This window comes from Diadema setosum, chromosome 18 (genome assembly GCF_964275005.1).
Source record: "Diadema setosum chromosome 18, eeDiaSeto1, whole genome shotgun sequence".
Taxonomy (NCBI): Eukaryota; Metazoa; Echinodermata; class Echinoidea; order Diadematoida; family Diadematidae; genus Diadema; species Diadema setosum.
The window spans coordinates 5077472-5104034 of NC_092702.1; the positions used below are offsets into that span (position 1 = coordinate 5077472).

A 26563-nucleotide genomic window follows, 5' to 3' on the forward strand; every position below is an offset into this window, starting at 1 on the left:
GTTACGATTTCACTTTTTTTTTCCATATTTCGCAAATGATTCAAGGTATCTTCATGGAACTTAGTACATATGCATGGTACTGACTGGCAGTGATTATCTAGGGAATATGGGGGTCACAGGTCAAAGGTCAGGTGGTCAAAGGGCAAGGTCAACTCCTCAAACTTCACTATGTTCCTCATATTTATGCAATGCCTGCAGGATGTTTCTTAAAACTTAATATATGCATGTATTACCCGATAGAGATTCTCTTGGAAGTTTCTTGCCAAAAGATCAATGGTCAGGTAAAAGTGCTAAATTTTACTTCTTCCTCCATAACTTGAAAGAGACTCAAGGTATCATCATGAAACTTTGTGATTATTCATGCATGTTCTACCTGATAGTGATTCTCTTGGGAATTTAAAGGTCATGGTCAAGGTCAAGGGTCAAAGGCAAAGTTAGAATGCTACAAATGTACTTTCTGATAATAGAATTACACTTTTTCTCTATACCTTGAAAATTACTCTATGCATAAACTTATAAAAGGTTAAAAGGTCAAGTAAAAATCGTCAAATCCCCAAATACCTGCACTCTTAGGCAACATAGCGATCCGGACAAGTCCACCTTCATAGACATGTGGATTGAGTGAATGCAGCAACATAAGTAAAACATATCAGTGAGAGTGTGAGGAAAATCAGACAATTCGTTCAAGAGTTATGATTTTTTGAAGTTTCTGCTCAGTCACGTCTGGATGAGTAGACTACTCCAGCTTGTGATGTCACAAGTGTAGAACGACATAAAGAAAATGTAAAGAAAATTCCGCATATTTTCACTTTTTTAGCATAATTACAGAGCATTTGACTCGTCTCTTATGAGGAATAATATTACCCTTAACATACGCCAGTGACAAGTCGAGGAAACGTGCACTCTTTCAAAAAAAATTATGTGAAATTCTCTTTATATTTTCCTTATAATATTATCGTCTACGCATGTGACATCATACACTGAAGTAGTTATCTCATCCAGCTGGAGTAACTGCGCAGATACTTTAAAATTTCAGAACTTTTAAATGGGTTGTCCGATTTTCCCCAAATCTTCACTGATGTGTTCTACTAATATTGCTGCATTTACTCAAACCACATGTACATTACGTTGTACTTGCCCTTTAATTCTAGTTCAAGGAAAGTGAATATTTAACACATTAGTGACAAAGCTGGCATTTTAATATTTTGCCAATTATGTGAATCTGTCATCACACATTCTCAAGAGTTCGTTATATAGACCTATTGGGAGAACCATGCATTATGCATAACGATATTTGTAGTTTTATTTTATCTTTAATTGATTTCAATAGTTGGCATACAAACTTGAGTCATTTCAAATTATTTTATATAAATAACACAAGCAAGAAAAATAGATTTAAAAAAATAACATAAAAAGAAAATAAAGACAGCAGAAAAAGCCTGACCTTGGGACAAGGGGAGAGGGGGAATGATAAACCCGAAGATAAGCGTTAGCTCACAACAAAAATGATGAAGAGAGGGGAAGAGGGCAAAGTCGTTTATACTTTAATTGTATGAATATTTTGGTAGTGTATTACTGTATATAATCTTGTGTCCTTGTCACTTGTTTGGTAACACCGTACTGTATTTTGTCTGCCTACGCAGATAGTAATCGAGGAATACAAGCATTATCACATGCTTTTATGATCTATGAAGCATGATGAAGCATGACATGATTATAATATATAATATATATATATATATATATATATATATATATATATATATATATATATATATATATATATATACCATATGCATATGAGTGCATGTGCGCGTCACCGGTGGAAATGTTTAGCTTACATTGCATAGACGTGTGGGCGCGCGCATGTTTGTATAATGCATATGTTTCAATGTAAAAATTGTATTGATACGATCGCTTGCAGGGTGAATAAGTGAGGCATTTATCTAAAGGGGTATACCAACCATGCACGCCGTATAGGATCGTAACCGAAATGATTCCCCCCCCCCCCCACCCCCATCTGACGCTTCATGTGTGGCAACACCGACTGGGTGAGTCGAATGGTTCCAGTTGTATTGACATTAAAAGCGAGGTCTATTTGCTCCCGCGAAATCTGATCAATCACGCCGAAGACTTGAACACCAGCAATATTCACTGGGAGAAACAGTAGACAACAACATGAACAACAAAACAAAAACTGTCACAGAGAAAAAATGATTATAAATAAGTCAAAAACATCAATGATTAACAAGCTCTGAAGTCTTTACGATTATTAGAAATATTCATTTTCATCATGATGTTTGCAATTATATGGCGTCATGTATCAGTAAAAAAAGTCAATGATATTAACATGATTATGATGATAATTATATGAATATCTTCAACTTTCTTGTCCTATATGCAAATGAGTGACAAATTGCCAGTCATCGACGTACATAAACATAAAGTATTCAGTGTTTGGATTATAGATCTCGTTCCTGTAAGGTTATAATATTTGCATGGATTATCGACTAAACTTTGTCACTGGGAACCCAGAGTGATACATTGGACTTAAGGTAAACATTTTTTTTTTCATTTTTAGGAGGATATTTTTAGGAGTCTATGACGGATAATCTCTTCTCTACGTGACTAACAACTCAAATCTATCAGATCTCTTTGTGGGCCATTAAAGCACTTCATACAAGTGTGCCCTCTCAAAACAATTTATATTTTGATGATAATAATGCGTCATGACAATATTATATCTTCTCCGAGTTTCGCCCGTTCTGTAATGTTTGCAAATGTAGCAAATGAAGTAAATTTTGATGTATCTGGTCATCGATTATTCAATCATTCCTTTCATCTTCCACAAACTTTGGAGGCATGATATGGGTGCCCGCTACCACTACAAACAGAATATAGAATGCAGCGAGATGTGAGTCGACCCTCATTTCCATCCCAACCCAAACCTCGAAACTTTTTGTGATCGCCAGCATTCCTCGGATAGGACATGATGTGCATAATGTTTGAGAGAGTCACAACCCATACGCATAAAAGATCCCACTTCATTCATTCATTGCAGAGGGCAGGGTGTATAAACCGGGTGAAGTGGTCCCGCTTCACATCCAACATAATAGTTGCCGGTACTATACAGGCCACGTAATGTTGCCATTCGATCCAATAGTGAAGTTGTATAATAGAAGAAATGTTCTGAATATCGCTTTTATTATCACAAGGATAGAGAATGTAGCGTTGAGCGGTACTCACAACATTACACACCCAGTCTTATTAGCTCCCGGAAGGTACATTGTATTTATTGCAGCTGCTTATACATACAGTACATCTTAGTTCCTTATAAACTAGACCGAACATTAGACAGGGACTTATAAATCAAAGTTCCAATACACCGAAGATTTTTCATCGAATTTCCCAGAAAGATATTTACATCAATTCGTGATAAATGACCATCCCCTCCCCAATGACACGCAGAAAAAATGGGAAAAAAGTCGTCAAAGGATCTACAGTACAGTGCACATCATTAGTAGTCTACCTTAAAGATTCCAAAGGCACATAAACACACACACACACACACAAACACACACACACACACACACATATCTTGATATACTCATACAGTTTTTCCCCCGGTATTTATTTTTTGACTCCGTGTAATACGTGAAATCTACATAATCACTTTGAATGTCTTAACAGACTGAATAAAATAATATTTTATGTAAAAAAAAAATTGTTTGAAAGTCCAAATCAACTAATTACGACACTCATAACTGGAAATACTTTGCATAAATTTAACACATAATTACTTGGGTACTTGCGTAATGGTGAATATAATAAAAAAAAAATAACTTTACAGAATCTATAATCTAAAAAAGAAAGAAACAATGACCATCCATACCAATATTATCCCCGACCCTTAAAGGACGACGCTTTTTCGATGTTTGATTTCTCTGAGAACTAGCGAGGATAATACTGCCTGGAAGAAATATTAAGCATCGCCGTTCATTTCAAGAAGAAAGGGAGAAGTATACCGCACAAATCAGAGGCGGAGAAAATAAATCTACATTATTTTACGTTATATTTTCAGGCATCCGAAAATTGAATAAGGTTCGTTTGTCGAAATGAAAGGAAATTGAAATGATGAGGGTAATATGCGTACCAACGCACATTATTTCGTTGACGGACTAATGCAACTTTGGAATGACGAACTTTTTCCTTTTTCATTTTCGGATTCACGAACCTTCGGAATAACGAACATTCGAACGTATTGTAACCATCTCATGTATTTCATTAGTATTTTGCCTTCAAGCTCATGAAGCCCACGTATATACAGATACGTTAGGGCACTCGCGCACTCACACACCCCAGGGAATACATACGGTATCCGGGAAGTGGCACTGGGAAAAAAAAAAACAATCGAATTCAATTCAATTCAATTCAATTCAAATTTTATTTCATTTTTCGAAAACAACATAGACATTTCACTTTCTTTGGGAACAGAGAATAAGGTTGCATAATCAAAACAAAGTAAACTATAAATGAAACCTTAGTGCGCGGTAAGGCCTTTTTTTTTTTTTTTTGGCTTGTTATCTGAAGAAACCCAGAGGTGGCACCCGATGTTGCACTGCAGGACTCTTTTTTATGCTTGTTAGCTCATGAAACCCGGCACAACATCCTAGGAGATAATACAAATTGTGCCTGTCTGTGCGCATTAACTATTATAGGACCTTTTATTTATAGGCTTGTAACTCCAACATTCACTACTTGTTTATTAGATATGGCTATAAAATGTTTATGTACATAAGTAATGTATCTTATGACAATAACTGTTCAGAGCATCATATGAAAAAAACAACCAGAATGAAATAAAAAGAATATTCCTAGTTGGGGGGAGGGGGGGGGGGCGGAGAGGGGTTATAACCATACAATCATAGTTTCAAGTGTTAACTCCAAACAGATATGGAACTGACCTTATCAATCGCTGGAAACTTATTGCCCCTTATATAGTGGCGTATCTGGGGGGGGGGGGGGCGCAAGGGGGGCACGTTCCCCGGGCGCCACTCCTTGGGGACGCAAAAAAAAAAAAACGGGGGGGGGGGCAGAAAACCAAATCAAACAAGATAAAAACAAAACATGATGATGACCCGGACAAAAATTAATGACAATGTTTATTGTGTTCACACAAAAATTCCATGTTCTGTGAGATGAAATACAAAAATTTTCGGCTCGCTCGCTGCGCTCGCTCGCCAAAATTTATATAAAAAGGAGGTAAGAACAATATGTGATGATGACAAAATGACAGTGTCTATTGTGTTCACACATGTCATTTTATATTTAGCAGGCAAAATGTTTCACGGAGCAGCGGCTGCAATTTCTTTCGTTCTGAAGCGATCGGCGATTGGATCAAAAGAAGGCGCCAACGGTTTCGAACATACGGGGGGGGGGGGGGTGGGGAGTGCGCAAAAAAACCCGAATCAAACAAGATAATAACAAAACGTAATGATGACGCGAAAATATACAAATTTCGGCTCACTCGCTCGTACTAATTTAGAGTATTTTTTCAAGTCCTCAGTTTGTTGGTATAAATCGTTATCTATAAGGCCGTCACTATATCTTGATTAGAATTGTAAGATTTAATAAGCAAAAATGACAAGAGTTTCATGAATTGTAAGCTGGAATACAAAAATTTTCGGCTCACTCCCTGCGCTCGCTCGTCAAAATTTTTATAAAAAAAAAGAGAAGAAGATAAGAACAAAACGTGACTATGTCTATTGTGTTCACTCATGTCATTTTACATTTAGCAGGAAAAATGTTACACGGAGCAGCGACTGCAATTTCATTCGTTCTGAAGCGATCGCCGATTGGATCAAAAGAGGACGCCAACGGTTTCGAACATACGGGGGAGGGGGGCGCAAAAAAAAAATAAAAAAGATAAGAAAACTAGAAATGTCGCTTTGGCGACTGGTATGCCTCCGCCATAATGCATGATTTTCCCAATAGGTCTAGATAGTACATGTGGACAATGTGTGATTACATTTTCACAAATTTGGCAAAATATTGAAATGACAAGTTTGTCACAAATGTGTTGAATGTTCACCTTCCTTGACCTAGGTTTAATTGGATGAATAGGAGAGCATGTATCTAGGGATTTAAGGACTTTAAATCGACTTTGACCCATTCATACATTTAGGCATTGAGTAATTTTCAAGGTACAGGTGTGGAGAAAAAGTGCAATTTCTGAATTGAATAGTAAATTGTTACCATTTTCATCTGGCCCTTGACCCTAAAATTCATAAGATAATCACTTTCAGGTAGAACATGCATAATATGTACTAAGTTTCAAGATAACTTGAGCCACTTCCGAGATATGGAGGAAAAAGTTAGTTCAGCACTTTCACTTGATCTTTGACCTTTGAGGCAAAAAAAGAAAAAAAAAAAAACTTTCCAGAGAATTTCTATTAGGTTACACATGTATGCATACACCAAGTGTCAAAAAAAAAAAATAACCCTGCTGGCATTGCATGATAGGAGGGAAATAGTAAAATTTTGAAGTGTTGCACTTGACCTTTGACCCCTGACCTTTGACCCCATGAACCCTACATCCTCTAGATAATCACTTCCAGTACAGTATATGTATATACTATGTTCCATGAAGATACCTTGAACAATTTTGCAAGGTATGGAGAAAAAAAAAGAAGTTTTAATATTTTTACTTGACCTTTTGACCTTTGACCTTTGACCTCATGACCCAAACTTTCACCTGAGAATCTTAATTGGGTAATACATGTATACACTAAGTTTCAAGAAAATATCTTCAGGCATTCAATAGATATGGTGGGAATAGTGAAATTTTATGTATTTGACCCTGACCTTTTGACCTTTGACCTCATGACCCAAATTTTCACCAGAGAATCTTAATTGGGTAATACATGTATACACTAAGTTTCAAGAAAATATCTTCAGGCATTAAAGAGATATGGTGGAAATAGTGACATTTTATGTATTTGACCTTGACCTTTTGACCTTTGACCTTGAGCATGTGCACCCAAAAGTTGATAGGCACAACTTCACCCCCTAATACACATACATGCCAAGTTTCATTAGGATACCTCAACAGGTTTTGATAGTTACCTTGTCCACAAAATTCATTACGGACGGACGGAAGGACGGACGGACGGACGGACGGACGGACGGACAACCCGAAAACATAATACCTCCGGCACCACTTCGTGGCGGAGACATAAAAATGTAATGATAACGCTGAAATATACAAATTTCGACTCACTCGCTCGTACTAATTTAGAGTATTTTTTCAAGTCCTCAGTATGTTGGTATAAATCGTTATCTATAAGGTCGTCACTATAATTGTGAGATTTGATAAGCAGAAAAAATGACAAGAATTCCATGTTTTGTAAGCTGAAATACAAAAAATTTCGGCTCGCTCGCTGCGCTCGCTCGCCAAAATTTATATATAAAAAAAGATAAGAGCAATATGTGATGATGACGAGGACATATACAAATTCCAGCTCACTCGCGCGCACTAATTTAGAGTATTTTTCAAAGTCCTCAGTTTTTTGGTGTAAATCGTTATCTATAAGGCCGTCACTATATCTTGATTAGAATTGTAAGATTTGGTAAGCAAAAAATGACAAGAATTTTGTAAGCTGACATACAAAAATTTTCGGCTCGCTCGCTGCGTTCGCTCTCCAAAATCTATCAAAATTCATTACATTTAAATCACCCTCAAAAAAGATCCCTTTTAAGTGCTTGAAAAAGCATCATGTGGACTTTGTTTAAAGTCCCTACCGGGATGGGGTTGGGTTGAACACTTTTTCAGAAATTAGGGGCGCAAGTTTCGTGCTTGCCCCGGGCGCCGTTTTCCCTAGATACGCCACTGCCCTTATATTTATCCAATTTCAACGATGGATGTTCTCAAGGTAGACCCGTATACATATTCTTTTTTTTCTCAAGAAGGCTTACAGTAAGTGCCTACAGATTTTTTCCGTTAATTTTGTACTGATGGAGGACATTCCGTAAGCAAATGTGATAATAATTTGAACTAGCTTTGCAAACAAAGATGACAAATGATAAAAGATGGTCTATCAAATTCCATAATCAATACAAAATTTGCATTCAGACGATGTGATCCCCCCCCAAAAAAATTTTTTTTTTTTCGTTCCTTATTTCTTTACAGTTATAATAGGCCCTACAGGGGGGGGGGGGGGGGAGTATCCAGAGAACATTTATTCTTACTTGCACAGATCAAGCTAGACAATCATTCCGAAGTCTTCACCGCAGCTATGTACTGCTCAGCAGTTGGATCGCGGAAGAAATCTAGCCCTCCCCATTTAGCTCCAAAGACTGGATGGCGCAACGGGGGTTTGGGATCTTCTACGACCTTCATGACCGTTGCCACTACGTCTTCCATCGGCACTGTGCTGCCTTCACCCCCGAGTACTTCCAGGTTTTTGGCCACCTTCGCTTGGTCGATCTCGTTACCGGATTCACCTTTCCCCACTTTCTGGAGACTTTGCATGAGTCCGTCCAAGAGAGGTGTTTGTACAGCAGCTGGTTCGATCAAACACGGCCTGTAGTCAAAATAAGATACTTCTTTGACATAAGATACTTCTTTGACATAAGATAGTCATTGACTTCCGATGGAAGTTCCTAGATAACGCCTGAGATGACAACAATTACTGCTGGAGGCTTTTAGGAGTGTGTAAAAGCTGCTGATTGTATTAGTCAATATTGATAGTGTAAATTTGATTAAAGGTTCCCGAAATACAAATGCATGTTGATTTGTGTTGATTTATGATACCCTCAACATCACTTTTGCGGTGAAACGAATGATTATCCAGAAACATTCCATATATTATTTTCAACTAATTTTTCTTCTATTTTTCTTCAGATTACTTGGATACGCCCACACACACATACACACACACACACACACACAAAGAAGAAATCGTTCCAAACCAAATTCCTGTTGGGACCTAATCTGCTTATCATTTCTACAGTAATGATATGTTTAAAAACAGACATTGGAATGCAACCGCCCCTCGACTCAGCATAACTTGCATGTTCCCTCGCCATGTCTTTTGTTAGTCACATTACTATAGCTGTGTTCAGACGAGGGCAGTTTTGGTCGGAGTAACTTTGGAGGAAGGGTCGGAGAAAGCTTGGTCGGAGTAACTTCGGAGGAAAGGTCGGAGTAGTGCCCGTCTGAACGAGGTCGTGGTAACTTCCTCCGGTCGGAGGAACTTGCCACGACCTCTTCCTCCTGCCAAGATACTCCTGAATTTTCTCAGGAGTAACTCGCTACCACGACTAGCCGGTCGGAGTAAATTGCCCGTGCGGACAAGCCCTCGGAGTATCTATGAACTTACATACCTTACGCCCCAGGTAAAACTTCCGGGGTCAAACCGCAATGTTGACATTTTGCGAGTACACGCAGTACAATTCTAACCTGGCCGATCGCGACGAAGAAGCTATGGAATATTATAGCGCTCAGAAATTCTCATCAACAAGTATGGAGAAGACAAATGCCGCTGGTAAAAAAAACAACCGTATGGTCGACGTGCGCGGCGCTACCACTTCCGGAAGTTACACCGACCCTCCACGGTGATCCCCGCGAAGGCCGTGGTAAATTGGTCGGAGTTTCTTCCCACGACCGTCGTGTGGACACAGGGTCGTGGAAAGATAAGTATATTTGAATTTTAATTGCTGCGCCATAAAATTTTACTCCGACTAGAATTATATACGTCTGAACCTGTTTTTTTTTTTCTCAGAAACACAGGCGTATCCAAGTAATCTGAATGAAAATAGGAGACAAATTAGTTAAAGATACATGGAATGTTTCTAGCTATTCGTTTCACCGCAAAAATGATGTTGAGGTTATCATAAATCAACGCAAATCAACATGCATTTGTATTTCAGGGAACCTTTAAATTTGGGAAAAGAAGATTTAGTAAATTCAATGCCAAGATTTTATCATATTTGTTTCCACTCACCAAATATTGTAGGCTCTCGCTACGAGAGCGAATGACTCAAAGAATCCTTCTACAGCAAACTTGGAAGCAGAGTAGAGCTCTCCATACATGGCCCCTGAAATTAAAAAGAGTTGTGGATTTGTCAGGTACGTCTGAGTCCGGTAAAAATGTTATTTCCTACCCCCGACATTTTTTACTTTTGATATTTTTACCTCTTAGGTTTTTACTGCTGACATTTTTACCTCTGACATAATCTCTGACATTTTTATCCCTGACATTTCCACCACTGTCATTTTCATCTCTTGCAGTTTTGCCTGGCACGATGGGAAAGGAGAGATGCTCACCATTTCCACCTGCATATTTTTTCCAGATTTTTCTCTGTAACCTAAAAACTTTGTTTGCCGATCCTTAAAAGCATCTTAAAGAGTATATAACATTTGCTGCGTAAGGCCTTTTGCACTTGTACAGAGGTTTCAGTTAAAAGGTAAAACTCAAACCTCAAATCCATCATGTTTAGATTTGTGTGGAAGGCAAGTTCATGACATTAACTTATTTTTCTAACTTTTTCTTATAATTATGCGTTATACGTAATGGAACATAATCAACGGTCCAATGCGCTGTGTGGGGTAAACAATTCAATTTCAAGTTCAGAAAACGGACAAATACATCCTTTGCCCCCACTCGAGGTAGGTAGTTTATGTCCGTGTGTTTTGTTTTCTTACTTTCTCGCTTTGTAAAAATTTCAATTTTTTTCTTTTTTTTTTTCCCACAAAGAAATTTTATTCACTTAAACATTCAGGTACGCCTTAGGACATTCGGTGAGTTTAATTTAACAAAAATGCAACTTATTTTGCTATTCATTTTCCCAACAAAAATCTTGTAACACACACACATATATATACATATATATATATATATTTTTTTTTACAATAATTTCCCCACCAAAAAAACAAAAAAACAAAAAAAAAAAAGACTGATGCAATCTCTTCCGTATTTACACAAAAGAAAAATATAAAAACGTTCAGGAGCAAATCAATGACATAATTGATACTACAAATCCTAGACCCGGGTTTAACAAAATACCTGTTGTTCAATACTCGCACGTTTGGTTTCAATTTATACTGTCCGACGAGGAGGGTGATGATGCAAGTGACGAGGTGGTCATTAAAATAATGCAAAAGTTGCCAAGTTCAATTTCTTGACCATCACATCGTCTCTGAAAAACTTGTTCCAAAGACAAATCATTGATACCTTTGTCAAACACACAAAGTATGATACACATATATGATGTAAGTAATGTCAGTATCCCATTATTTCATTTTCGCCCCGAGACAGTTTCATCTAATACCGTGTAAAATGTTTATCTTCCTTTGTAGACGTTTGTATATTCTTGTCACTGAACTCTGTTATTTTTCCTCGTACAGACCTACCTATATGCAGATAACCTAGCAATACATATTCGCATGCTTTTATGAATTATGAAGAAAGAAAGTATGGTATCATTCATAAATAATATATGTGTGTGTGTGTGTGTATTGCATAAATATTTCAATGAAAACAAGAATTATACGATCACTTGTCGGGTGAATATTAGATTAAGCATTTACCGCTAGCGGTATACCAACCATGCAAGCCGTATGCGCTCGTAACCGAAATGATTTTTCCCGCCATCCGACGCTTCATGTGTGGCAACACCGACTGGGTGAGTCGAATGGTTCCAATTGTATTGACGTTAAAAGCGAGGTCTACTTGGTCCCGCGAAATCTGATCAATCACGCCGAATACTTGAACACCAGCAATATTCACTGGGAGAAACAGTAGACAACAACATGAACAACAAAGCAAAAACTATCACAGAGAAAAAAAAATAAATAAGTCAGAAACATCAATGATTAACAAGCTCTGAAGTCTTTACAATTATCAGAAAGATTTATTTTCATTATGATGTTTGCATTTATATGGCGTCATGTATCAGTAAAAAAGGTCAATGATATCAAAATGATTATGATGATAATTATATGAATATCTTCAACTTTCTTGTTCCTATATGCAATTAATGAATGACAAATTGCCAGTCATCGAAGTACATAAACTTCAAGTATTCAGTGTTTAAATTATAGCTATGTTCTCGATCCTGTAAGGTTATAATATTTGTATTTGTATGAATTATCTACTAGACTTTGTCACTGGCAACCCAGACTGATACAATGGACTTAAGGTAGACATTTTTTTTTCCTTTTTCTTTTTATAGAAGCGTCTATGACGGATAATCTCTTCTCTACGTGACTTGCAACTCAAATCTATCAGATCTCTTTGTGGGCCATTAAAGCACTTCATACAAGTGTGCCCTCTCAAAACAATTCATATTTTCATTTTTTTTTTAATATCCTCTCTGAGTTTCACCCGTTCTGTAATGGTTGCAATGTAGCAAATATAGCAAGATTTATTTTGATGTATAGGGTCATCAATCACTCAACTATTCCTTTCATCTTCCACAAAGTTGGAGGTATGATATGGGTGCCCGCTACCACAACAAACAGGTGCATAGAAAGCAGCGAGCGTGAGTCGACCCTCATTTCCATCCCAACCAAAACTTTGACGAAAAATCAGAAATTTTCAACTTTGAAATTACACAGAATCTTTGTGAGAGCACTCCTCGGATAGGACGTAAAATGGAGGTCCCGTGCATGATGTGTGAGAGAGTCACAACCCATGCTTCATTCATTCATCGCAGAGGGCAGGGTGTATAAACCGGGTGAAGTGGTCCCGCTTCACATCCAACTGGACCCCATGGAAGATCAGCTGGTTCGGCTAAATATGAGCTATATCCAGTCATCTTCTCAGATGGGAATTGAATCAAACTCCTACAATGTCGCCGACACAAGTCGTGTCAGTGACATGCGACACACTGTTGTGTAGCAAACCATCTCACCCATGCACAGATTGTGAGAATACTGTATATAGGTTTAGGTGCAGGTTCAAACGCAAAGGAAGAAACTATTTCCCCGTCATCATTATATCTCAGGCCCGTAACTAGGATTTTTATGGGGGGGGGGGGGGGGGGAGGGGTTCAGAATTGAAAACAGTGGACCTTTCTGAGGGATTTAAGCAACCAAGCGGGATAGGGTCTCACTCTGGGAGGGGTATACTTTCAAACATAAAAACAATTAATTCTTCACCTTTAATAGTTCGGTTTGACACATGTATCAGCCATGAAGAAAAGTCTCTGATCATCTTCGTGCCTATATACTGAATTGTTCTTATACCTATGCGTATCTAGGGAAAACGGCGCCCGGGGCAAGGGCAAAAATTGCGCCCCTAATTTCTAAAAAAGTGTTCAACCCCAACCCCATCCCGGTAGGGACTTAAAAAAAAAAGTCCACATGATATGCTTTTTGAAGCACTTAAAAAGGGTCTTTTGAGGGTGATTTAAATGTAATAAATTTTGATAAATATTGGCAAGCGAGCGCAGCGAGTGAGCCGAAAATTTTTGTACTTCAGCTTACAAAACATGGAATTCTTCTCATTTTTTGGTTATTCAATCTTACAATTCTAATCAAGATATACTGACGGCCTTAAAAGATTTATACCAACAACAGACCGAGGACTTGAAAAAATCCTCTAAATTAGTACGAGCGAGTGAGCCAAAATTTGCATATTTCTGAGTAGGAAACATTGCACTTATCTCATAGTTCGTTGTACTTGTAAAATCATACAACGCTGGCACACTATTATATGGTGGCTTGCCTTGTATATAAAATAACAGATCATGCGACAATTGGATCCAAAAGCTTGCTAAAACTTACAAATCAGTGTGAGCATTTTCTGAACATGTTCGTATATATACTCTTTAATGAAGGTGATTTCAATGCAATAAATTTCGATAAATTTTGGCGAGCAAGCGCAGCGAGCGAGCCGAAAAGTTTTGCATTTCAGCTTACAAAACATGGAATTCTTCTCATTTTTTGTTTATTAGATTTTACAATTGTAATCGAGATATAGTGACGGCCTTATAGATAACGATTTATACCAACAAACTGAGGATTTGAAAAAAAAAAATACTCTAAATTAGTACGAGCGAGTGAGCCGAAATTTGTATATTTCTGTGTAGGAAACATTGCACTTATCTCATAGTTCGTTGTACTTGTAAATCATACAGTGCTGGAACACTGTATGTATGGTAGCTTGCCCTGTATATAAAATAACAGATCATGCGACAATTGAATCCAAAAGCTTGCTTAAACTTACAAATCAGTGTGAGCATTTTCTGAACATGTTCGTATAGAGGGGTCTTTAATGAGGGTGATTTCAATGTAATAAATTTCGATAAATTTTGGCGAGCAAGCGCAGCGAGCGAGCCGAAAATTTTTGCATTTCAGCTTACAAAACATGGAATTCTTCTCATTTTTTGGTTATTAGATTTTACAATTGTAATCGAGATATAGTGACGGCCTTATAGATAACGATTTATACCAACTAAAATAAAATAAAATAAAATAACAGATTATGCGACAATTGAATCCAAAAGCTTGCTAAAACTTACAAATCAGTGTGAGCATTTTCTGAACATGTTCCTATATCTTATCATTCTTCTGTCGCATTTGGAGCTTTGGGAAGAAATGTTCACTTTTTTTTTTTTCGCTAGCGGGGGGGGGGGGTTTGTTCGAACCCCCTGAACCCCCCTCCTAGTTACGGGCCTGTATATACCTTCAGTCTAACATTACTCATACCTGTCTTTCCGTACAAGGAAAACTTACTCAGAATATCAATGCGACCATGTTTAGCGATCACGCCTTCAACAACGAAAGCGATGCTGTCATCTTTGGTGACGTCTAGTTCTTTGATGAACGCCGTCGAGTCGAGCGCGTCACCGAGAGCGTTCACCAGATCGCCTTTCTCGCTCATTGAAATGACAGTCGCTATGACGAGGAATCTCTTCTCAGAATCCTTGGCAAGCCGCTCCGCCACGGCCAGTCCTATCCCGGACGATCCACCCGTCAGGAGTACTATTTGAGGGGACATGTTAGCTGTCTTGACGGAATCCTGCTGGTCTATCAATCAGAGTATTTCTTTCATAAAAGGGTTGTAAAAACAATAAACAAACAGCAAGTCAACCTCAAAACGCAAACATTCCTTTCAACTATACCATGACATCAAAAATATTTCGATATTCAGTTGGACATTTCATTGTAAGCCCTACTGAGGCATGCGAATAGGTATTAGCTTCTTATTGGTAAAGCATGCAGACAGTTTCAGACTATAGACGTAATAGGGCGCTTCCATTCTCCGGGTGTAAACGTGAGCTTTTATTTCAGTCTTTTGGATCTAATTCTATACGTTATACATCATACACTAGCCCGTAACCCCGGTGCAGAAGCTCTTAACAACATTTATACCTGACACACTTAAGTTGAGACTGGTACACTTACCTTAAGTGTATATTGATGTAGTGTTCATGGAAGATAGAGAATAAATCATGTATAATACCACCAGTAGCACCCAGTTCAATTTTTTGCAGCTTCAATATTGCTGTGTCACAAAAACACAATAAACGTGCGCACACATGGACGGTATGATTGGAGTAATCACGGTCTTCGGCCTCCAGTGGTGCAAAGTCAATGTTGCTACTATGTTAACCACATTGCTTACCGGGAGCTTTCATAGAGCACGCCCCTCGGAGAGAGGATATTGAGGGTGCTGTGCAGCACCCCTGACCTTTTTGAGGGGTGCAGAAGCACCACGGAAAATTTTGATTTCTGTGAGAAAGCACAACCAACTGTTGTGAGTAGGCGTACATGAATGATACTCTATGACTCTTATTAGAATGTGTTCATCACGCATCGTATGGATATTGCAGTCTCTGTAAATTATCTGTCATTTTGGTAAGAATCTGGATTGCAGTTCCCCCAACACTAGGAATATAGAAATCCCACTTTCTTTAGATTTGAATAATAATTTTTCAAATAATGTAGCCAGTGAATGAGAAAATCACACAGAATATAGACTGTAAATTGTTTATTTTTTTGTGTTTTTTAGTATCACATTTATTGTTATCCTAGTGTAAAAATACATACAGCATTATCATGATATCTGCCACCCCTCATTCACTGCCCTGTGTTTAGTACGAGTATTTTAAGGTACATGTAGCTAGACCCACACGTGTAATGCGCCACGCAACTCCATGGATTTAAAGATACACACATAGAACAAAATCACATAGAAACTCGGTTTAGCCATTTGCATTTTCCCTGATTTTTTTTTATCTCTCTCACTTTTTTTCTTATCAAAAATCCTCCAATATTCCAACAAAGTGTGCACAAGACCGTCGAACTGTAATTTCAAAACTGCAACAGCTTCCTCGTGGGAAAAGGGATACGCCCGACACACCTCCATTGCACCTTGGTCCACCTTTGACACACGGAAGACGCGCGTGCTGTACAAGAGGAGACAGCTACCACGATTTTTTCCCCTGAATTTGAGTTTCAACAATACATGGCGACATTAAAAACAAGTCGCTTTGTGCAAACTGTGAGCGTGTAACATTTAGTATGATACTCGAGGGTATGTCATAAGTTTTTGTGTTTTAACGTGGCAAAACCCGATGCAAAGTTATTTGCATCGATTAATCAATGTGCACGCCATCGAGCAGGTGTTATTATTCTCTATAGTAATTTGTAACTATTGTGTGTGTACTTGTGTGTGAGGTAATTTTATTGTGTTACCTGGTCTAAACGTGTATGTCTAGTCGACTGCGCTCGTACCGCAAGCTCATCTTACCTTAAATAGGAATACATTCCTTTCTATCCATTACACAGTTTGCTCATTTTGTTTTCATGTCAACTCCAATATCACATAGATTACAGTTGATTGACAAATTGCCCTGCATCGACGTAAGTAAGCACTGAATTGATCAGTGTTTTAGTAGTAGCCATGATAAAAAATCATGGGCGTACATACTCGAGCGGGATTCGAACTCACGACCTCCTGATAACCGGACAGGCGTCACCTCCACTAGACCACCGAGCTTTCGCCCGACAGCAAGTGTTGGTTCTAATCCTTATAGCATGCAGCGGGTACTGCGTAATTATTCAAATTCATGAAATTCTTTTCCGTCGAGATGCTTTCATTGCAACTGATTGACAAATTGCCCTGCATCGACGTAAGTAAGCACTGAATTGATCAGTGTTTTAGTAGTAGCCATGATAAAAAATCATGGGCGTACATACTCGAGCGGGATTCGAACTCACGACCTCCTGATAACCGGACAGGCGTCACCTCCACTAGACCACCGAGCTTTCGCCCGACAGCAAGTGTTGGTTCTAATCCTTATAGCATGCAGCGGGTACTGCGTAATTATTCAAATTCATGAAATTCTTTTCCGTCGAGATGCTTTCATTGCAACTGATTGACAAATTGCCCTGCATCGACGTAAGTAAGCACTGAATTGATCAGTGTTTTAGTAGTAGCCATGATAAAAAATCATGGGCGTACATACTCGAGCGGGATTCGAACTCACGACCTCCTGATAACCGGACAGGCGTCATCTCCACTAGACCACCGAGCTTTCGCCCGACAGCAAGTGTTGGTTCTAATCCTTATAGCATGCAGCGGGTACTGTGTAATTATTCAAATTCATGAAATTCTCTTCCGTCGAGATGCTTTCATTGCAACTGATTGACAAATTGGCCTGCATCGACGTAAGTAAGCACTGAATTGATCAGTGTTTTAGTAGTAGCCATGATAAAAAATCATGGGCGTACATACTCGAGCGGGATTCGAACTCACGACCTCCTGATAACCGGACAGGCGTCATCTCCACTAGACCACCGAGCTTTCGCCCGACAGCAAGTGTTGGTTCTAATCCTTATAGCATGCAGCGGGTACTGCGTAATTATTCAAATTCATGAAATTCTCTTCCGTCGAGATGCTTTCATTGCAACTGATTGACAAATTGCCCTGCATCGACGTAAGTAAGCACTGAATTGATCAGTGTTTTAGTAGTAGCTCGGTGGTCTAGTGGAGATGACGCCTGTCCGGTTATCAGGAGGTCGTGAGTTCGAATCCCGCTCGAGTATGTACGCCCATGATTTTTTATCATGGCTACTACTAAAACACTGATCAATTCAGTGCTTACTTACGTCGATGCAGGGCAATTTGTCAATCAGTTGCAATGAAAGCATCTCGACGGAAGAAAATTTCATGAATTTGAATAATTACGCAGTACCCGCTGCATGCTATAAGGATTAGAACCAACACTTCACTTGTTACTGCGGAAGCTCGGTGGTCTAGTGGAGATGACGCCTGTCCGGTTATCAGGAGGTCGTGAGTTCGAATCCCGCTCGAGTATGTACGCCCATGATTTTTTATCATGGCTACTACTAAAACACTGATCAATTCAGTGCTTACTTACGTCGATGCAGGGCAATTTGTCAATCAGTTGCAATGAAAGCATCTCGACGGAAGAGAATTTCATGAATTTGAGTAATTACGCAGTACCCGCTGCATGCTATAAGGATTAGAACCAACACTTGCTGTCGGGCGAAAGCTCGGTGGTCTAGTGGAGATGACGCCTGTCCGGTTATCAGGAGGTCGTGAGTTCGAATCCCGCTCGAGTATGTACGCCCATGATTTTTTATCATGGCTACTACTAAAACACTGATCAATTCAGTGCTTACTTACGTCGATGCAGGGCAATTTGTCAATCAGTTGCAATGAAAGCATCTCGACGGAAGAGAATTTCATGAATTTGAATAATTACGCAGTACCCGCTGCATGCTATAAGGATTAGAACCAACACTTGCTGTCGGGCGAAAGCTCGGTGGTCTAGTGGAGATGACGCCTGTCCGGTTATCAGGAGGTCGTGAGTTCGAATCCCGCTCGAGTATGTACGCCCATGATTTTTTTATCATGGCTACTACTAAAACACTGATCAATTCAGTGCTTACTTACGTCGATGCAGGGCAATTTGTCAATCAGTTGCAATGAAAGCATCTCGACGGAAGAGAATTTCATGAATTTGAATAGATTACAGTTGTTCTCATGAAAAGAACTAATCTCTGTTAAATTGGATTTGAAAACAAAATGTGGAAATTGTGTAATGAATAGAGTTGCATCAAATACGTGACAAGTTGAATGTCGTTGTTTCAATTTCATTTAAACATTGTAAAATGTAAACACGAACACACACATATACACACACACATAATGTACATGTACATACATATCTGTCATCTATTGCGATAATAGTTGCCGTTAACTCTTTCTTTGTCAATGAGTTATACCTTATGTACACACATTTCATATACAAACCTGTGGACAGGTAATCAATATGGCACACATAGGGTTAATTGCTACAGGCCATGCAGTATTGCCACGCGATCCGATAGTGCAGATGTATACTGTACTCAGAGAAACGTTCTGAATATCGTTTTTATTATCACAAGGATAGAAAATGTAGCGTTGAGCGGTACTCACAGCACAACACGCCCGATCTTATTAGCTCTCGGAATTTATTTATTGCTGTTTATACAGTACATACATCTTAGTTCCTTAGACCGAACATTAGAAAGGGACTTGTAAATCAAAGGTCCGATAGACCGAAGATTTTTCATCGAATTTCCCAGTAGAAATATTTATCTTAATTCGTGATTAAAAAAAAAAACACATGACACGCAGTAAAAAAGAAACAGAAAGAAAAAAGTTAAAGGATCTATAGTGAGCATCATTAGTAGTCTACCTTAAAGACTCTAAACGCACATAAAGACACACACATATCTTGATATACACTCACAATATTCCCCTTTTATTTCTATTTTTTTTTACCCCGTGCGATACGTGAAATTTACACAATCACTTTGAATGTGTTAACAGAATGAGTAAAACAATATCTTATGTAAAAAAAAGTGCTATGTTTTTGTTCGAAAGTACAAATCAATTACGACAAAAATAACTGGAAATACTTTGCATAAATTTAATACAAAATTACTTGTTTACCTGCGTAATGGAGTATGTAATTATTATATCAAAGAGAATATCTTTACGGAATCTTCAATCTAAAAAAGAAAGAAACAAAGACATGTTATCCCCGCAAGTACGAATGTTCGCTGGATACTTTTTTAAAAATCTCGTTGCCTTATAATCTACGAAGACCCATTGGGGACATGGGTTAAAAAAAAAATGCCGCCGCTATCTCGTAAGACTTATAAGTCGCACGTACGAGTTATTAAGTCATACGTACGAGTATTGTCTCGTATGTGCGACTTATTATCTCGTATGCATACGACTTAATATCTCATACACGTGTACCACATAATGATCTTATACAGACAAGTACAGAGACCGAGCTAAGACAATCAATCCGAAGTCTCCATCGCAGCTATGTACTGCTCAGCAGTTGGATCGCGGAAGAAATCTAGCCCTGCCCATCTAGCGCTGAAGACTGGATGGCGCAGTGGGGGTTTCGGATCTTCTACGATCTTCATGAACGTTGCCACTACGTTTTCCATCGGCACTGTGCTGCCTTCACCCCCGAGTACTTCCAACTTTTTGGCCGCCTTCGCTTGGTCGATCTCGCTACCGGATTCGCCCCTTCGCACTTTCTGGAAACTTTGGATGACTCCGTCCAAGAGAGGTGTTCGTACACCCACTGGTTCGACCACACATGGCCTGTAGTCAAAATATGATTTTTCACTGACTTCCGATAAAATTTCCGGGACTAACGACTCAGATGCTATTACTTAAGATGACAACTATAATTATTGGACGCTTTTAGGACTGTGCACAAGATGTGATTGTATTAGTCAGTATCGGTAGTTTGAATTTGATTTAATGTTTGGCAAAAGAAGATTTCCTCAGGTTTGAGTTTCTTCAGCAATTGTTCAGTTTGTCTCCCTCTACAAATGAAAATTTGTTAAGATCGCAACTGCTGATCTGTAAATTAACAAACATGTCGGAAAAAAGGAACCAGTGGGACTCGAACCTGACATCTACTGCTTTCCGGGCAGCGACACTACCACCAGACTGTCCCTGGTTGCCGGCAGTGACACGATGAACATGGAACAAATACCCAAGCTCCGAGATTCCGACATTGTTATGTTAAGTAGTCCAAGGCGGACAAGGCATATAAATTATGAAAGAAAGATATTATTCAGAGGGGTGAAGGCTCAGGTTTGAGTTTCTTCAGTTTGGCTCCCTCTACAAATGAAAATTTGTTTAGATCGCAACTGCTGATCTGTAAATTAACAATTGTTAAATTTACAGATCAGCAGTTGCGATCTTAACAAATTTTCATTTGTAGAGGGAGACAAACTGAAGAAACTCAAACCTGAGCCTTCACCCCTCTGAATAATATCTTTCTTTCAGAAGATTTCCTGCACGCAATTCAATCCCAAGATTCTATAATATTCCACCTTGTCATGATTTAATCTCTTCAATCCATTTTTTTTTTCAGTTCAAATAAATTTATTAGGAATTTTCTGCATTGAATAAATATTACAAATGAAATATAGTCATTTCTTGTTATTTTCAAGACAATAAAACATACAATGTGTACATCTGAACATAGCTGAGATATACGTGTATAGATTGAAGAAAAAGAAAAAGAGAACACGTCAGTTGGGATCCACTCGGGATATAATGAATCAAATGATCTGACTGAATTATGACACATGTATTGGGAGTGTGAATACAGAAGACTGTCGTCAAATAAGCATATAGCTTGAAGATACGACAGCCTTAAAACAGAGGGGAAAAGGAAATGGGCAAACATACATCATGTAATACTTATCGAAAACAAAAGGAAAGAAAAAAAAAAAACCAGAGTGACACTGACACTACTTGTTTACATAATATTCAGTTTTCAAACATACTGAAAAATCATTTGGATCGCCAACTATAAAAGGAAAAAATGATAACAATGACACTGACCATTAGATCAAAGGGATAATACCAGTTCCAAAATAGTGCTAAGCCGTGAACAAGAACCGCTTTTACGTGTCATTAAGCTGTGATGATCTTTCCCTAGTGAGCTTTGACATTTATTTTTCTGCTGGCAATTTTAGCCCTCTTATCATTTCTTTCTTTCAAATAACAAAGACATTCATAACATTAAAGTAATCTTTGTCTATCGTCAGCTGAGAGCCAGAAAGGTGGTATTGCATTCAAAGATTTGAGCATGAATAAAAACAAAACAGTTCATGAAATAGTAGGTTGATTTTTTATCTAAAATGGGTAAGTTTACAAGCATCAATTGTTCCAAAATATCGGGAGAAATAGTGCCATTGTGGTTTTAAGTTTGAACATTTTACTTGAAATGAAAATGATTTAAAATTGCTACAACAATGAACAGGAGATCAAGCTTTACAACGTGATACCAATAACTCAATATCCCCAAAATTGTGATAGCGCCCTTCTGGTTTCAGCAGATAACATCCGTTTCTACTCACCAAATATTGTAGGCTCTCGCTACAAGAGCGAATGACTCAAAGAATCCTTCTACAGCAAACTTGGAAGCAGCATAAATCTCTCCATGCATGCCCCCTGAAATGAAAAAGAATCGTGGATTTGTCAAATTCGTCGAAGTCCGGTAAAAATGTTATTTCTTACCCCCGACATTTTTACCTTTGACATTTTTACCTCTGACATTTTTACCTCTGACGTTTTAACTTCTAATATTTTTACCTCCAGTATCTTTACCGCTGAAATCTTTCCCTGTGACGTTATCTCTGTCATTTTTATCCCCAACATTTGTACCTTTGACATATTTACCTGTGACATTTTTTAAACCCCTGAATTTCTACCTCTGATATTTTTACCCTTGGCATTCTTGTTTTCGGGCATCTTTACCCCTGTGACATTATCTCTGAAATGTTTATCCCCAACACTTTTTTTTTTCTGTGACATTTTTGCCTCTGACGTTTTTACCCCTAACATTTTGGCTTCAGGAATGCCTCTGACATGTTTATCCCTGAGACATTATCTCAGTGATTTTTATCTCCAACATTTCTACCTATGACGTGTTTTATCTCTGACATTTTTATCTGTGATAATTTTACTTCTGACGTTTTTACCTCTGACATTTTTGCCTCTGGCATCTTCACCCCTGACATTACCTCTGACATTTCTTATCTCTCTGACATAATCTGAAAAATTTTTCATCCCTGATGTTTCTACCTGTGACATTTTTTTAAACCTTTGAATATTTTAGCTGGTATCAAGGGAAAGGAGAGGTGCTCCGTATTTTCACCTAAATGCTTTGTTTCTTAATCCTTAAAAAAAAACCCCACATTTTAAAGTGTATAGCATTTGTTGCGGAAGCCTTATGCGCTTATACAGAGGTTTAAGAATAGCAATTGAAAGGTAAAACTCAAAACACAAATCCATCATGTTTAGAGTAGCGTGACAGACAAGTTCAATAACATCTGACATTTTCTATAATCATGCGCAAATTAGCTAATAGAACATAATCAACTGTTTAATGCAGTGTGTAGACTGTGTTAACAATGATTTCAATTTGAAGTAAAAAAAAAAAATCCTTTATCCTCCAATCGAAGTAGTTAGTTTATGGTAAAGGGTAAAATGCACATGATCGAAAGCACAAGTTTTATGTGCTTGCATGCACTACATTTCAGGACGAATAAAGACTAGCTGTGATAGAGGAATTTCTCATGAATATGTAATATAGAGCATTCAAACCTTGGCCATTTTTCAGGACCATCGTCTAGTTGTTAACCACACACTCCCATACACACCAATTGACACCCGTGCAAAGTCAAAGTTTTGTACAGATGGTTGAAAATAGAGCAGAATTTAAACCCTAACTTCCAAATAAATCTTGAATTTAATGAAACAGATTTATGCTTTCATTTCTTACTAACCTTCAACTAAATTTCATACACTATTCAGACATTGCTCATATCAATGTCAGCATTATCTGATGTACAGTTTTTGAGCAATTAAGGATCAAAAGTGGGAAATATTTTTTGTAACACCTTGTTTATATGTGTATTCATTTCATTCATTCACTTTTTCCATCTCCAACAGAACTTGCAAATACATCTTTTTTTTAACATAAAACATAAGTATTAGTATATATGTGTGTGTCAACATTACAAAATATGATATATCATATTTATGGAAAAATAAATCATAGGGTGAAAAAAGCACAAAAAACATTCCGAAGTTTCGAAAATGCAGGAGATGGGGATGAATGCTGAAGAAGCAATGCTTGCAGGGTGCATTTCCCCCAAACATAGTAAAACAAATACACATATTACATCATTGATCTTCTACTTTGTACACGAAATTAAATTTTGTTAATCGAATTTACAAATTTTTCAAAATGAATTTCACAAACTACGAACAAAATACACAAATGAATTATATAAACTATATACATATATGTGTAATCATGCGTGTGAGTGTGGATGGGTACGCCCGCATGTTTGTATATTGCATAAATGTTTTGATGGAAAAATAGATGCAATCAGTTGCACGGTGAATAAGTGAAGCATTTATCGTTAAGAAGTATACCAACCATGCACGCCGTATACGCTCGTAACCGAAATGATTTTTCCCGCCATCTGACGCTTCATGTGCGGCAATACCGACTGGGTGAGTCGAATGGTTCCAATTGTATTGACATTAAATGCGAGGTCTACTTGTTCCCGTGAAATCTGATCAACCACGCCGAATACTTGAACACCAGCAATATTCACTGGGAGAAACAGAAAACAACAATATCAAGAAACCAGCCAAAAAAAAAAAAAAAAAAATCGCATAGAAAAAAAAATAAACGATTTTAAAACATCAATGATTAACAAGCTCTGAAGTCTTCACGATTATTAGAAAAATTCAATTTTCAGCATTCATATGTCGGCCTTGTGTCTGTTTTAAAAAAGTCAATTACTAACATTGATATGATGATAATTATATGATTATCTTCAACCTTTTTTGTTCCTATAGCAACTGAGTGATAAATTATCACTCATCGAAGCACATAACAAGCGTGTCAAGTATCCAGCGTGTGATTTATAGCCATCTCCCCTCCCTACTGGAAAGAACAAAGCGTCCTGTGTTCACAGGATGGTCACATAGTGAAAATTTAACAGTGTGGAGACGATATCACACTGTGGTTTGGTTTTCACAGAGTGTTCACATGGTAATGTTCTATGTCACAATGTGAATTGATAATTCACAATGTGTTCACACTGTTAAAACGCTCGAATTTAACAGTGTAAAGAGATACAATTTCACACTGGGTTTACAATGTGTTCACATTGTGTTTCTCACACTGTGGGACATTGTGCTCTTTTCAGCAGGGCGTTCCTGTAAGGTTATAATTTTACATGAATTATCTACTAGACATAGTCACTGATGGGAACCAAGAGTGATGCATTAGACTTAAGGTAGACATTCTTTTTTCTTTTTCCTTTTTGGGAGGATACGAAAGCGTTTGACGGATAATCTCTTCTCTATACGTGACTTACAAACGTCAAATCTATCAGATCTCTATGTGGATCATTAAAGTACTTCATACACGTGTGCCCTCTTGCATCAATTCCACGACCGTAATTCATATTTTGATGATAGTAATACATCGTGACAATATTATATGCTCTCTGAGTATCTGTAATGTCCGCAAATGTAGCAAATATAGTACATCCAGATGTATCTGGTCAAAACTCAACTGCTCCATAAACTTTGGAGCCATGATAGGGCGCGCGCTACCCACTATAGAAAGCATATAGAAAGCAGCGAGATGTGAGTCGACCCTCATTTCCATAATTCCACCCCAACCCAAACCTTGACGAAAAATCAGAAAACTTTGAAATTACACAGAATGTTCTGTCATCGCCAGTATATCTCGTATAGGACATGAAATGGAGGTCCCGTGCACGATATGTGAGAAAGTCACAACTCATGCGCATGAAAGATCCCGCTTCATTCGTTCATTGTAATGAACAGGGTGCATAACCCGGATGAAGTGGTCCCGCCTCACACCCAACTAGATCCCATGAGAGAGCAGCTGTACTTCCGCTGAGTATGGGCTATATCCAGACATCTTCTCAGATGGGAAATTAATCAAACAACTTACCAGAAGTCCAAGCCCAACACAAGATTTGTACATGCGACACATTCTTGTGCAGCAAAGATTCTCAACCATGCATCGATTGTGAGAATTAGTACTGTATACATACTATAGGTTTAGGTTCAGGTGCAGGTTCAAACGCAAAGGTAGAAATTATTCCCCCGCCTTCATTGTCTAATATTTCTCATATCTATCTTTCAATACCGGTACTTAACAAGTGCAACTTACTAAGAATATCAATGCGACCATGTTTAGAGATCACGCCTTCAACAATGGAAGCGATGCTGTCGTCGTTGGTGATATCTAGTTCTTCAATGAACGCCGTCGAGTCGAGAGCGTCACCGAGAGCGGTCACCAGGTCGCCTTTCTCGCTCATTGAAATGACAGTCGCTATGACGAGGAATCTCTTCTCAGAATCCTTGGCAAGCCGCTCCGCCACGGCCAGTCCCATCCCGGATGATCCACCCGTCAGGAGTACTACTTGTTGGGACAT

The 26563-nt window shown here is 38.2% G+C and overlaps 2 protein-coding genes across 2 annotated transcripts; both read right to left on the bottom strand.

Moving 5' to 3' along the window:
• Positions 1-8269: 8269 nt before the first annotated feature.
• LOC140242020 (retinol dehydrogenase 8-like) lies at positions 8270-15005 on the bottom strand. Its single transcript, XM_072321763.1, has 4 exons — positions 14741-15005; positions 11609-11788; positions 10005-10098; positions 8270-8582 (listed from the first exon to the last, which is right to left on the bottom strand). Exons 1-4 carry the CDS (start codon positions 15003-15005, stop codon positions 8270-8272), a joined length of 852 nt encoding a protein of 283 aa, XP_072177864.1.
• A 5330-nt stretch (positions 15006-20335) lies between these two features.
• Positions 20336-26563, bottom strand: LOC140242116 (retinol dehydrogenase 8-like). Its single transcript, XM_072321879.1, has 4 exons — positions 26299-26563; positions 24517-24696; positions 22427-22520; positions 20336-20648 (listed from the first exon to the last, which is right to left on the bottom strand). The coding sequence occupies exons 1-4, from the start codon at positions 26561-26563 to the stop codon at positions 20336-20338; spliced, it is 852 nt and encodes a 283-aa protein (XP_072177980.1).